Genomic DNA, 14,268 nt, shown 5'->3' on the forward strand with positions numbered 1-14,268 from the left:
TGAAATTATTTAAAAAACAACGTTCTTTTTACGTGGATCCCCTATGAAATGCTCATTTTATGCAAACCAAATTCAAATAACACTTAATAAAAAATATATTTGCATAGAAAGAAATCAACAAAATAAAATATTTGAATTAAAAGAGAGAACATACGACGTGGTACGACGCAGCGGCGCGAAAGCATGTTCATGTTTCACGCGACAAATCTCCTAAACAACCAAGCCAAGCAAAAGCATATTCCAAGACGGAGCCTGCCATAGACCTGCCATAGTCCCAGAAATTCGCGAAACTCACCAACTGTCATTAACTTGAAGAAGAGCCTGGTCCAGGCTGACGTCAGATGAGCAGCCAATCGGACTTCGTTATCAACTGAGTACTTACGGATGGTAGAGAGACACTGAGCACACGATCGCAAAGCAACTCGGCAGTTGTAGTGCCCACCTTGATGACGTTACAAGTCAGCATCTTGTATTTCGAGAGTGTTTGTGCGAAAAGTGTTTTGTGCGACATAGCCCAGCTAGCCCAGCAACACGTTGATGAGTATTCAGTGCTTCTTGTAAGTCGTCCAGAAACAGAGAGAGAGAGAGAGAGAGAGAGAGAGAGAGAGAGAGAGAGAGAGAGAGAGAGAGAGATCTTTGTAGGTTGATGGGTCTCCTTGAATTTTTGCTAACAATCCATGATAATTTAAATTACTTAATTCGCGATAGAATTCATGTTCGGCTATCTCTGGTGATTCGCATAGGAAGAACATGATATCTTCCTTTTTCTTTGGCCTAACTCTTTTTTTCTTAATTTCAGATACAGTCTCAAGCTCTTCCTCTGCAGATAGTTCTAAGCTAGGTTTCTCCGGGTTCACAGTCTCTTGTGCTTCAGAAAAGATCAAATCAGAGTTTTCAATCTCATTTACTGATTTTATTGCAAAGTCTTTATATGTCTTACTTTTAACAAATTTTACATGTTTACTACCGTACAGGTTATTTTTATCAGACATAAGGACTGTGTGTCCAGTACTAACGTAGCCTACAAGAAAACTTCTCATCGCTTAAGGGGACACAACACCTTTAAATCCTAAAAAAAAAAAGAATTATGAGTAAAAATGACGAAATTAAAGTAAACGATTTGAAATTTTGTTCAATGATATTTAGTATAAATACCTTTAAATTTGCCATGCTAAAACCTAAATTCTACTACCTAACTTCACCTAAAATCTCTCGCGGGGTCTCTCCCTCTCCGATTTTTGGTCGTTGCGGTGGGCGTACCACCTTGTTCTGACTTCTTGACCGTGGCGTTTTTCTCTAATTGGTTCTCTTTGCGGGGGTGAGTCCCTTCCTTTGGGTGTCCCTTTAAAAGGCCCCAGGACTGCTCATTCCGCACTCAGTTTCTCGCCTTCTGCTCCTCCGTGATCTTCCTACCTGTTCGAGATGTTCGCCTCAGTAGTGCTTTGTGCTGGTGTCCTGGTTCGGTTTGCGCGAGCCGTGATCTCTACTCTGGCTCCGATCTTCGATCCAGTGGTTCGTGTCCTTAGTTGGCATCGTCCTGCCTGGGTCCCATTGAAGCCTGTAGGTTGGGTAAGTTTTGTTTTTTTGTTTAAATTACCCAATGTGTAATGTTTCCTTTTTGTGTCTTAATTCCTCCTCTTTGTTTTTTTTTGTAGGCCTACCGTCAGGTCCCTGTTACACCACCGCCCTCTCCGGCTTCTGACTTTGAGGACTTCCCGGAGGAAGAGTCCCCTTTGTTCACTCTACCTTGCCATACGCAGACTCCCTGGTGGATTGACATCGGGTCTTTTTGCCCCTTATGCCGTCAGCCGCGCCACACTCTTCCGACCATCGAGCGGGAGTACTACCGTGAGACAGGGTAAGATGTAGTGTGTTTTGTGTGTGTGTGTGTGTGTGTGTGTGTGTGAGTATGTGTGTATATATATATATATATATATATATATATATATATATATATATATATATATATATATATATATATTGTGTGTGTGTGTATATATATATATATATATATATATATATATATATATACAGGGTGGGCCATTTTAATCAAACCAGTCTAATAACTCCTAAATTAAGCCATGAACAGAAAAATTGTTCAGATGAAAGTTGTCCAGAATCAAGGGGGACATCTTTTTGTGCAATCAGTTTTGACCTTGAACTCAAATTTCAAGGTCATTTGAAGGTAAAATTTTTTTTAAAAATAGGAACCCCTATTTTTGATAGCAGATTCGGAAAGAACAGGAAATTTTACGTCCGAAACGTCCGAAAGTCAACATCCTCTAAAAGCTCTGGCAGTCGATCTCTGAGCAATGCCAAATAGCTATTCTGGTTAACATTTTGACCGAAAAAATATGGCCCAATCAGGTAACCATTAATGATCCCACACCACACCATTAAACTCCATCGGTTTTGATGGTCAATAGCCCTGTACCAGTGGGGATTTACAGGTGACCAATAGTGACTATTGTGCCTATTTAATTGACCATCACTGCGAAATATAGCCTCGTCAGAAAACATAACAAATCTGAAAAAATCTGGATCATTTTGTAAAACTCCTAAAGCCCACTGGCAAAAGTTAATAAGCATTAGAAAATGGTGTGACCTCAGCTCATGAACTAATCTTATGTGGTAATCGTGATAGTGGAGATTATTGAGAATTCTCAATGCTGTTCTTGGTGGTATACCGATTTCTCTTTCAATTTGTCGACTACTAATTTGTGGATTGAGATGAACAGCTGCTAAGGCGGCTATAACATTAGGATCATTTTCGTTGTATTCGTGGTGTCTGCGTTGACAACGAAGATGTCCATCACGAGCTCTTCGAAGTAATCTGAGTAATGTGTCGTGAGTAGGATGCCTTCTTAGAGGAAAGCGTTCAGCGTAGAATCGCACCGCGGCTCTGGCATTGTTTTGGGTTTCGCCTAAGATCATTATCATATCAACAATTTCATTGGATTGATAATCGCCCATGTTGAAAATTTTGTTTATAATAAGAAAAACTATTTTATTTACATTCACTCTTTATTGAAATTGAAACTAAACCAAAATAAGAAAGTGACAACAAAAAAAGGAGAATTTTCAAACTGTATAATTTTTAAATCAAATTTGTAACTTCTTATTTTCTTACGTTAAGACATTGAGATTTAAATTGAAGACAGCGTGAGAACAATCGTTACAATTCATATTAGATTAAAGAAATTCATCTTAAAAAAAACATCTAAACTGGAAGTGATGCACTTTGGCAAATACAATTATTAAAAATTTTTTTTAATATTACAAAAGCAAAATGCTGTTTAATATTTTATCTTAAATAATGTATTTTTTAACATCCTACCTTTATTGTTTAACCATTTTTTACGCTTCTGAAACGTTAAACTTTTACTTGACTCTGCTTCGACCGTGAATGAATTGACAACATTGATTTTTAACGTTCCATTTCCCACTCCCATTAAGAACTCAGATATTTAAAATTATCATGTTTACTTCAAAATTTACTTTTGACCACTAAAAATTTGTTAACGAATGTTAAACAAGCATTCTAGTGAGAGGCAAGGGGACTCACAGTAAACAAGCACCCCAGTGAGAGGCAAGGGGGCTCACGTTAAAAAAGCACCCCAAAGGGAACATAATCCTAATACGTCCACGTCGTTGTTCCTGGGTAGCGCTGAAATTAGGAAATTATTTTGTTTTCAAGTCACATTAGGTTTGAATATTCATCATAAAAGTACATTAACTACGATTATTCTATCAGAAAATGCGATTAAATAGCAATTACAGTATTTCTTAACATTTGACCTTGAAATGACCTTGTGAAGGTCATGAAAAAAATTTTGAAATACCGTTTCGGACGTGAAATTTCCTGTTCTTTCCGAATCTGCTATCAAAAATAGGGGTTCCTATTTAAAAAAAAATTTGACCTTCAAATGACCTCGAAATTTGAGTTCAAGGTCAAAACTAATTCCACAAAAAGATGTCCCCCTTGATCCTGGACAACTTTCATCTGAACAATTTTTCTGTTCATGGCTTAATTTAGGAGTTAATAGACTGGTTTGATTAAAATGGCCCACCCTGTATATATATATATATATATATATATATATATATATATATATATATATAAAGCCCTCTCATTGTCGTTCGGTATATTTAATCTTATTTTTCTTTTGCAGTTCGTCTTTGATTCCCGGTCCCCTGTTGTTCGGGACTCCTTCTCCGACTCCTGGATTGAATGTCACCACGAGTTCTGGGAGGATCACGCGGCCTGTAGGATCTGCTCGATCTGCCGTTGCCGCCTTGATGATCCACCCCACAAGATGCGTCTCCGGGGCAAGGGCGTAAGTATTTCTTTATTTTGTGTCAGCTGTTTCGATGATTGTGTTTAATAAAAAAAAAAAAAAAATGTTTGGTTTGTTTACAGAACTGGATCCGCATTCCCGGCCATAAGTGCTGTCCAGCGACGAGCGACGCCGACTTGTTTTGAGATTTTTTGTAATTGCGTTCTACGTGTGATCATAATGTATTTTGTACTTCGTGCTGTTTTATATTTTCGTAAGGATACTCCTGTTCGTTGATGTATAAATAAACAAACAAATAAATAAATATATACGTATAGAAAAGGAATTTTCTCATCTATTGATTTTGTTCATCCGTAGCCCCTCCTACCCAGGATTATTTATTTATCGATGCCTCTATTATTTTTTTTTATTCGCTTTCATGACTTCTAAGCATTAAATTTGATTTTTAATTTGTAATTTTCTCCGAGGTTCTCATATTTCCGCGATTGTTTTTTGTTTGATGGCAGCGAATCGAATATGGTTTTCTACTTTTAATTTTCGAGTCCGCCGGGCCTATGTTAAGTTGAAACTAATTTACCGTGCTCGCAATTTCCGTGATTGAAGTCGCGTCACGCTTTTGAAATTGAAACTCGACTGTCCTTTAGGGATATACCCGGTCCGATAAATGATGTCCCGGTTATTATTCGTTTTTTTTTTGGTGGGCAAGTGCCCTTTTCTTTATTTATTTTTTTGTCACATACATCGATTTTACGTCTCCCTTGGACAAGCGAAACAGTACAAGCCTTCTCGAGTCGAGGAGTCTCGTCTCCGCTTTTCTTGCTGCCAGTTTACATATTTTTACTAACTATATTCTAATACGATTATTAATATTTCTAGAGTTATAATCTTTGTTTGGCTTATTTTATATCTCAAGCGAGTAAGCGACGCGCGAAGTGGATGAGTGCGGATGTTATTTTGTTTATCTTTGCCCGTCTCCTAGTCGCTCGATTTACACAAATTCTTAAGTATAGTTTTAGCCTAATATGTCTTAAAACGTACATTCCTCTTGATTTATCCTAAAGCTTTCCTTGCACATATAATCGAATAGTTCGTACTTCTACATAGTTTTAGTCTTAATTCCTAGCAAGTTAGAAGAATCTTTGTCATGTAAATTTTACAACCTAAGTTATTTGTAGATGAATTAATTTACGTCAGCTAGCTTTATCCTATGTGTACCTAAGATCTATATAACTAGTTTTTTTTTTTTGTCAGCATTAATAAAAAGATTAACTTGGCAATCAAAATCTTTTTGTTTCTTTTCATTTATGTTCACACTCATTGATTATATGGTCACACACGTGATTAAATATGTTTTGTTTTGGTTAAATATATATATGCATAGTTAGAGAGTGGCTCCCTGTCTATGCTGAGATTAGTTATAAGTTTGTTCACACAAGGATTATATAATTTCACACATGAATATAATGTCCACACTTGATTATAGGTTTTATTTATTTGATATGATATGCATTTTCAAATGCTTACTTTCTTTGCGGGTAGTCACGTATTGGTGTTTAGACTCTAGTTGGTTACATTCTCTCTACCTGCCGACTCGTGGTTGTTTGTTTTTCTCTTATTCGTTTATCCAGACTCTGTGCTCTCCTCGATTATTGCTGACAGTGCGTTTTCTCGCACCTGCATTGCTGGAACTCTTGGCACATCATAAACTTTTTCAGCCCTCTCGTGGGGCCCGTGGAATTCGCACCTGATCGTTGGGTCTAAATCCTCTCATAGGCACGTAAATTGCCTCCGGCTCTTCTTGTCTATTCCGGCCTTTTAGGCTTCGGATCCCTACGACGATTAAGAGACTCACTATAGTTCCGAATATACCGATTATTACCGTCATGATAGTAATGGTCGTAATGGTCGTGTTTCCTCCGACCCCCGTCGTGCCGGTGCGTACTACCTGCGGAATTGCCTCCGGGCGTTTGTCTGCCCACAGGATGCTTGCCGCGGTGAGGTGTACGTGCGGTATGAAGATCTCGCGTTCGTTTTGGTCCGCTCCCCCATAAAAAATGCTGTCCGCTATTCTTAGATGACATCCTTCGGGTATATTTACCTCGCCGCTTCCTTCTAAGGTGACGCTCTGTTTTTCTTCCTGGCACATCCCAGTCCCGTTCACTCTTCCGGCTGTTGAAAAGATCCATCGTGCAGGGTTTTGTGTTCTGACTAAGTAATACTCGGGCCCATGTATCAAGGTTCGTTTGCACAAGTTGTGGGCCCTGTATGATTCCGGATCCGCTTTCAGAATGCTCTCGCAATCCATCCCCCTTTTTATTCTTGGTTGGCCTTACATATTCGAAGGTGTACTTTCAAACACTCTCCTCTTTCCTCCTTGCTCATGAAGAAGTGTTCGTTGTTATCCAGGTTTATTACTAGATAATCGCCCCTTGCGACGACTTTTATTGCGGTGTGTCGAGGTAGTTCAAGTGGGTCGTAGACAGGAATTGTCACAAGTTCGTAGGTCCTGTATACCTGTTTAGTTACTAGCGGAATGTTTACCTGGATTATTAGCTGTACTCTATTGTATTACTCGCGTATCGTCCCTTGGTTTATTGATTCAAACGGTGTCGCCAGTGTCCCTCCGTTCGTTGAATCCGAGCCAGCGCGTTTCTCATTGTTCTTGTCGACAGCCCATACTCCTTAATCTGCATGATGGTGATTAATCTGCTCGATAATTCTAAGTTTTCATTGAGGATTTGGATACTCTCATTAATGGATGGTTCTAGTTCTCCTTCCACTGTGTTAGTTTCATCCTCTTCGTTCAATCCAAGCCTAGTCATCGGCGTGTGTTTTTTGCGTTCTAGAGTATTTATTTCCTCATTCAGTTCGTTTTCTATGACTGTCTTGCGGTCGGCCGGTTGAGAAAGTTCCTCTTTCATATTTCGCCGCATATCCTCGAGTAGTATTAGATTATTGATTCCTTCGCCTTCCATCAGTTCGAAGTCGTTGCCGCCGTGTTTGTGCGTCCGAATATCGTACGGTCTTTTTATTGATTCGAACATAATAGCCATTTTATTTAGTTAGTAAAATTTTATCCTGCATTAGGTACATCTGATTCATTAATACACTGTTGGATACGTTTCGATATGCTTCTGTTTGTGTCAGGAATATCGCTGCGCGTTGGAATAATCCTGTGCTGTCGAAAACAGGGGTCGTGTCGATTCCTGTTACGAACTTCCATTCTCCCGAGGTGAGTCGCATATCGTCGTTTCGTTGGTACATAAGTCCGGGATTGTTTTTAAACCCGGATATTTTGATGTTGGTTCCCGCTATTACTGTTCCCAGCGTTAGGAGGAGTCCTGCCCTCAAATATGTGCTCCACTTCCTCCACTCCACGCCTTGTTTTTCTGATTTCTCCATTCGCGATCCCAAATGCAACAGTAATTGTGTTACCGAATTCCAGAAATTTCCTAAAATATAAATTGAGAATCCGTATATAGAATGTAGAGCATAACCGTGAATTATTGTGTCAGCCACGAATTTAATGAGTGTCGCTATCATAAACAAGCCAATTATCCCAGCCGAAGCCGAGCCGAACGTCAAAAACTTTCCTCATATTATACCCCATGTTTATTTCGCGAGTCTCGCCATAGCGTTCTCATCGAACAGTCTCGTGACTGATAGTCCGTCCATTCTAGAGCTTCTGCCCGACATGCTCATCGCGATTGAATTAAGCACTGCTGGCTTTTCGATCGGAAACATTAAGTGATGTCGCAATGCTTGTATTTTCGCTGGCGTGAATATTCCGCTTTCCGCAAGGTTCGCGGGGACCGTGTAATTCCATGTCGGTTTTGTTATTGGTTTTAGCGTGTTTGGTGTTATTCCCTTTGTTACGGACTCTGATAGTACCGTGTACCATTCATTCTGTAATTGAAAGATAGGCGGAATTAATGGATTACATGTAGTCTCTGTCCCGAAAGTTTTAAGAATGTGCGTTCGCGGAGTTAAAAAGTATTTTTTGTCGTCTTTCATTACAGGTAGTTCCTGATAACAAGTGCTTTCTTCCCTCCGGTGTACTTCCACTTGCACGCATTTCATTAAGTGTACCACTTCGCCCGCTACTAACCCTATGTAGCCGCTCTTTATTGTGATTTGATACGCGAATAAATCCGGTGCCGCTGCTGCGATGCTGAGCGCGTTTGCTATTACTCTCTTCTCGAGTTCGCATTTTTGTAAAATTAAGTCGTGATACAGCTGTTTAATTTGGCCCTTTATGTGTTTTTCTACATAAACGAATTTCGAATTTACATACGCGATGCCTATGCATTGTTTTGCACTCTTCTCCCGTTATCTCGTCGAGCAACTTGACCTCGCCTCTAAACACGTCGGTTAAGTGCGAAAATGCGCCGCAGGTTCTTGCCGTTCTCTTTATTTCTACTTTACAGAATCTTACGTGCGTGTTTGTAAATTCATTTAGTTGCAATAGTTTTACGAATACGTTGTGTTTACTACCGGCATTTCTATGTCGCATTCTCTGACGTTAATTAGCGAGAAGGTTGTTAAATTAGAGACTTGCTGAGAACAGTCGTATGCTATTATCGCGGCACCCCTGATGAAAAGTTGAGAAATTGCTGTTAGCCACAAAATCCAAATGTTTATCATCTGTAATCATTGTAATTGGTTCATTAAATGACATGCTTGTTTTTTTTTTTTTAATTACATTTACGTAAAACGAATTGCATGCATGCTTGTTGTTTGCAGGAACGGCTTGCTGGCTTCTGTGACCATTTTGTTTGTTGTTTTTTGTCTGTCTGTGTGTAAGTTGGCAGCAAAGAAAAATTTTAAAGTTAGTGTTCTTCCGTAGAATATTTTCTTAATTTAGCGTATGCGCGTCCGCCATTATGGCGCGTGTATAGCGTGTTTGATTTTGTTATGGTTTGCGCTGAATGTGGATGAATTTTACTGTGCTTTTTCATGCATTACTTGCGAGGTGCATACGACTATGTCGTGGTTCTAACTCTACTTAGCCTTATCATTTTTATTTTTTACATGCGACATGCGTAGCCTGTTCGCGTGTACGATTTTTTCTTTAGTCGCGCTTATTTGTATTTTTACATTCCCGTTGGGGCTCACGTCGAGCACTGTATACGGTCCTTTATATTGATCTTCGAATTTATGCGGCTTCGGCCCGCTTAATAGCCACACATGATTTCCGATTTGCAACGTTTTAATGTTTACTCGTCTGTCATAATATTGTTTAGCCCTTTCCTTCGCTTTAATCGAGTTTTCTCTCGCCATTGCTTGGAGATTATTAAGCCGAGTCACCAGCTCCCTCATATAACCATTAAAGGTCGATAGTAAATCTTCCTCTTCGAGTTCGCCTTCTTCCGGCGTGCGCTAATCTTCCGAATACGAGCTCGAACGGGGTGTGCCAAGTGGTCTCACTAACACTGGTGTTAAAATTAAATGTCGCTAAGTCTATATACTCGTCCCAGTCTCTTTTGTTCTTTTGCACGAAAAATTTCAGGTATTCCATCAAGCTGGAATGCGAGCGTTCGAGTGACCCGTTCGACTGCGGGTGAAACGCTGTCGTTTTTACTTGTTTAATTCTAAATCGTTTTGCTACTCTTTTCATTTGTTTGCTAAGAAAATTTGTTCCTTGGTCCGTTAATATTACTTTCGGTGCTCCAAAAACGCAAATGACCTTCCGTATTAGTACGTTCGCGACCGTTGTTGCCGTAATGTCTCCCAGTGGTTCTGCTATCCCGAATTTTGTCAGATTATCCTGAAACGTTAGTACATACTCGTTGCCACTATCCGTAGGAGGTAGAGGGCCTACAACGTCCATGGCTAATTTTTCCATGCTTACTGTTGGTGTGTCCGTGATAACCATAGGAAGTTTTGTTTTTATTCTAACTAATTTCTTTAATTGACAGTGTAAACATTTTCGCACGAAAGCTTGTATTTCTTCCTTTAAATTTTCCCAATAATAGTTTTGTTTAATTCTTTTATGAGTTTTTGTCACGCCGCGGTGTCCCCCGACTATTGACGCGTGTGCCGCTTTTATTATCGTTTCGCGATCCTCCGCCAATGGATATTTTATAAGTCCCAAACAAATTATCAGTTTATTGTGCGAGCGAGCTAATGAGTTTTTTAACGGTTTTATCGCGTCACGCCATTCCAATTCTTCGATTCTTTCGGTTTTTGCTATACTTATTGATTTTAAATCTGCTTGTTTTAGAAATGGTGTCAGATTGGTGCACAAGGTCCGATTCGCGCCTCATCTCGTAGTGGAAGCGCTATATGCGTTTTATTATTTACGCGTATCGCCGTTGGAATCCCGACTTGTAATCGTGCGAACATCGGTAATTTTCCCATAATTTTCAATTGTCTTGCCCCTTCATCGCAAGGCTCTCCCTTTGTTGAGATAAAGTACACCAAGTTGTCTTTCCGCGTAAACATTTGTTCTCGGCACGTAATGGCCTTCTCCGAGTTTTGAGTATCCCGTTGGTTTCCATTTTTAGTCTTGTTCAGGGGTTCCGTCCCTTCTCCCGGGTCGCCGCTTTCACTCTCATCGATCCCCTGTTGCGTTTCCCTAATGTCGCTCTCCGATTGTACCTCCCCCTCGTTTGAGTCCTGTCGCGTCCTGTTTGCTTTATCTCCGGGTTTTCTCGCTGACTTTATCCTGAAATATCTTTTTCTACCCGTTCTTTTGAGCAGTTTTCTTTTGGCCTGCGTTTTCTTGGTATTAGGGCTGCCATGGCTTCTTTATATTTTGTCCCCTGTAGTCTTACGCCTCGACCGCGCGTATGCATTGTGTGCGTTGGCGCGGTGTCTTTACTGCGGGCTGGTTTGCCTCCTGCCGCGTCGTCCGCCGAATTGTCACTCTGTGACTGGTTAAATTCGAATTCCGCCAGTAATAATCTCCATCTGTTAACTCGCAAATTCGGATCCCTATGAGTGCGCAGCCATTGTAGCGTTATATTATCCGTTATCAAGTCAAAACGTCTCCCGAATAGGTACGGCCGGAAATGTTTGATTGCCGATACTAGCGCATTCGCTACTTTATTATATGTGTCCCATTTCCTTTCCGCCTCTGTCAATGTGCGTGACATATATGCGACCGGGTGTTCTTTTCCCGGTTCTCCGGTTAGCAACACTGCTCCGAGTGCATACCCCGATGAGTCAGTAACTAGCGTGAAAGGTTTATTAAAATCCGAGAATGTTAAAATAGGTTCTTCGCACAGTTTATTGCGCAGAACTTCGAACGCCTACTGTGCTTTTTCGGTCCATACAAATTCTGCGTCGTTTTTTAGCATTTCTGTTAACGGTACTGCTGTATTTGCGAATTTGTCAATGAACCTCCTGTAGTAGCCCACAAAGCCCAAGAACTGTTTTATATTCTTTTTATTGCGAGGAGCGGGGTATTCTTTTACAGCTTCTATTTTTCTAGGGTCCGGTTTTACACCCTCTTCCGAGATTATGTGTCCGAGATACGCTACCTCTTACTTTAAAAATTCGCATTTATCTGCCTGTAATTTTAGTACGTGTTCTCTTAATCTTTCGAACAAGTGCCTGATTCGTTCTAAATGTTGCTCAAATGAATCCGAATGTACTATTATGTCGTCCATATAAATGAAGAGTTCGCTACCCGTAAGGCCTGCCAGTGCTATTGCGAGCGCGCGCGATAATGTCGCCGGCATTCTGCGTAGACCGAAACTGCCGCGCGTAAAATGGTATAGTCTGCTCTGCGTAGCAAATGCCGTTTTGTGTCTGTACTCTTCTGCTATTTCTATTTGGTGATAATCCGACTTTAAATCGAAAACCGAAAAATATTTGGCTCCCCCGAGTTGATCGAGGATGTCAAGTATATTTTGCATCGGGTATTGCAAAATCATTATATATTATTATATCATATCATTCAGTGTCTTAGCATTGACTTTACTGTAATCGATAACTAGTCTGAATTTAACAACGCCTTTGGAGTCAGGCTTTTTTGGAACTAGAAAGCACGGGCTGCAAAAAGATGACGTGGATTTTTCGATAATGCCGTCCTTGAGTAGTTCGGCTATTTGTCTTTCCTGTTCTTCTCTCTCCTCGGGTGGGCGTCGATAAGGCTTAGTCGATACCGGTACCTCGTCGACTGTAGGTATTGTTAATTTAAGTAGCAGTGTTTTTGACCGTTTTCTCCTTCTATATGACATATGTCGTGGAATTCTTCCACTAACCTCCGTACCCTGGTTCCTTGTCCTTCGGAAATATGCTCCAAGCGTAGTTGCTCGGACACCTTCTTTATCTTGTCGTTATTTATGGTCGAGACGGGTTGACAGTATACGCATGCTTCTACCCGTTCGTTCTGCAGGTCCCTCCGCGTTTTGGCAGTTGCTCGTGCGCCTTTTTTAAAATACCGTGAAATTTCGCCTCTCACCAGGTGCCCAGCCTAATTGCGTCCAATATATTTTCTAGTGCTATCCTTGTACCTTCCGAGCTGTGACCGGTTAGGCTGTTGAGGCTTAGGATTACGCTTATTGCTTTAGTGTGCATATTAAAAATAATCTCCTCTACCTGCACTTCTTTTTTTATGACCCGTTCCGCGTCTCTCAGGATTGCTTCCAGTTTTTTAAGCGCACTTTCTTTTTCTGTTGAATTTTCTCTCCCTGTCTTCTCGAGTTCGTTTAATTTTTTACTTCGATTTTATTCTAGAATTGTTTTTCTATATCCGATTTCGTCCTCACTTCGATTTAGATTTTTGGCTGTGCCATGATTTCGTTTCTGATTTAGTTTTTTTTTCCGGATTTAGTCCCTCGATTCTCGCCTGAATTTTTTCCCGGATTAGCTCCCGATTTTGTTCTCGATTTTGATTTTCTTTTTTGCTGATTTTGTCCCGAATTCGTTCTTGATTTTGATTTTTATCTTTTCCGATTTCGACTTGCCTTTGTTCTCGATTTTGTAACGCCCCGTACAAGCTCCGCAAAAAACTGTTTTTATTCGATGAATGTCCCGTTTTGTTTAAATTCTCATAGAAGGACATAGTATTGCTTGGAAGGTCTAATGTTTGATAATCCTCCGTAATTTCTACTCTGAGAATTAATTCCGGTTTATACGTTAAGTCTTCCTCGTCGTCGCCCGCCAGGAATTTAATTAGCGACGTCGGATTTACGCGAGCTGCTATAAAATCCCCTACAACGTTAAATAAGGTGCTGGGATTGACTGTTTTTTCGATTTCCTCCCTGTCGAGTTCTGCTTCTAAAGCCAATTTCTGTTACATCCGGGTGGATGCACAGAGCGAATACTCACACAATAGAAATAATTACAAATTCCGAGTCGATGAGACCTTCTATTTAGCCCAGTCCGCTCGCGCGATACTGCCTAGGAAAAAGGTAAAGAAGCGCGCGACTTGACCTGTAGCTCGGCTGACTGTGCGATAGTGATAGCTCACGGAGTAACGAAACTCAGAGTGACTTCTAAATGTATTGGACTAGCTAGGTTTAAACACTATGTACTGACACAATAACGTTGCATGCGACACTGACGTGAATTTGAGAAGATTGATAGGAGAAACGATTTACCTTGACGAAGCTGACTTGTAGTTACCGATAGGGTGGCTTGCTCTCGGTCTGGCGCTGTAGCTCGTCTCAAAGGGCGCGGAGTTTGAAATGTAATAATTCGTACGCAAGGATTAAGTAATTGAGAGAAATGGTTTATTCAACTCGTCAAATTATAAATGGTACAAGATACAAGTCCTCGACTGAGTACAACTCTTGTCTGTGGTAGAAATATGACTATGTCCAAAAACTTGGCGAACTCTCTGACTCTAAGTCCGATTACAGAAAAATAGTTTAAGTCGCGAGTCGGGCAGAGCTTCGCCCTACCAGTAAGAACTCCGGATTACGAAAGAATACTCCTCCTTGCTCTCCATTGGTATTTATAGGGATGAGGGTAATGCATAAGCATAGGGAAGGTTCTGGCCAATCAGGATTTAGGGAGG

General features: G+C 40.5%; 1 protein-coding gene across 1 annotated transcript; it reads left to right on the forward strand.

The window, feature by feature from the left end:
* The first annotated feature begins 44 nt into the window (after positions 1-44).
* LOC107981722 lies at positions 45-4,623 on the forward strand. The gene is made up of 4 exons (XM_031927079.1): positions 45-1,569; positions 1,656-1,858; positions 4,173-4,337; positions 4,421-4,623. Exons 1-4 carry the CDS (start codon positions 1,423-1,425, stop codon positions 4,572-4,574), a joined length of 669 nt encoding a protein of 222 aa, XP_031782939.1. The 5' UTR covers positions 45-1,422; the 3' UTR covers positions 4,575-4,623.
* The last annotated feature ends 9,645 nt before the right edge of the window (positions 4,624-14,268 follow it).

Source organism: Nasonia vitripennis, assembly GCF_009193385.2.
Source record: "Nasonia vitripennis strain AsymCx chromosome 3 unlocalized genomic scaffold, Nvit_psr_1.1 chr3_random0009, whole genome shotgun sequence".
Lineage (NCBI taxonomy): Eukaryota > Metazoa > Arthropoda > Insecta > Hymenoptera > Pteromalidae > Nasonia > Nasonia vitripennis.

What these genes read in the sequence shown, in the direction of transcription:
- LOC107981722 (XM_031927079.1), top strand. Translation starts at nt 1,423, where the DNA reads ATGTTCGCCTCAGTAGTGCTTTGTGCTGGTGTCCTGGTTCGGTTTGCG. An exon ending in GAGTACTACCGTGAGACAGG is followed by an intron (nt 1,859 to 4,172) that starts GTAAGATGTAGT and finishes TTTCTTTTGCAG; the next exon opens with TTCGTCTTTGATTCCCGGTC. An exon ending in TGCGTCTCCGGGGCAAGGGC is followed by an intron (nt 4,338 to 4,420) that starts GTAAGTATTTCT and finishes GTTTGTTTACAG; the next exon opens with AACTGGATCCGCATTCCCGG.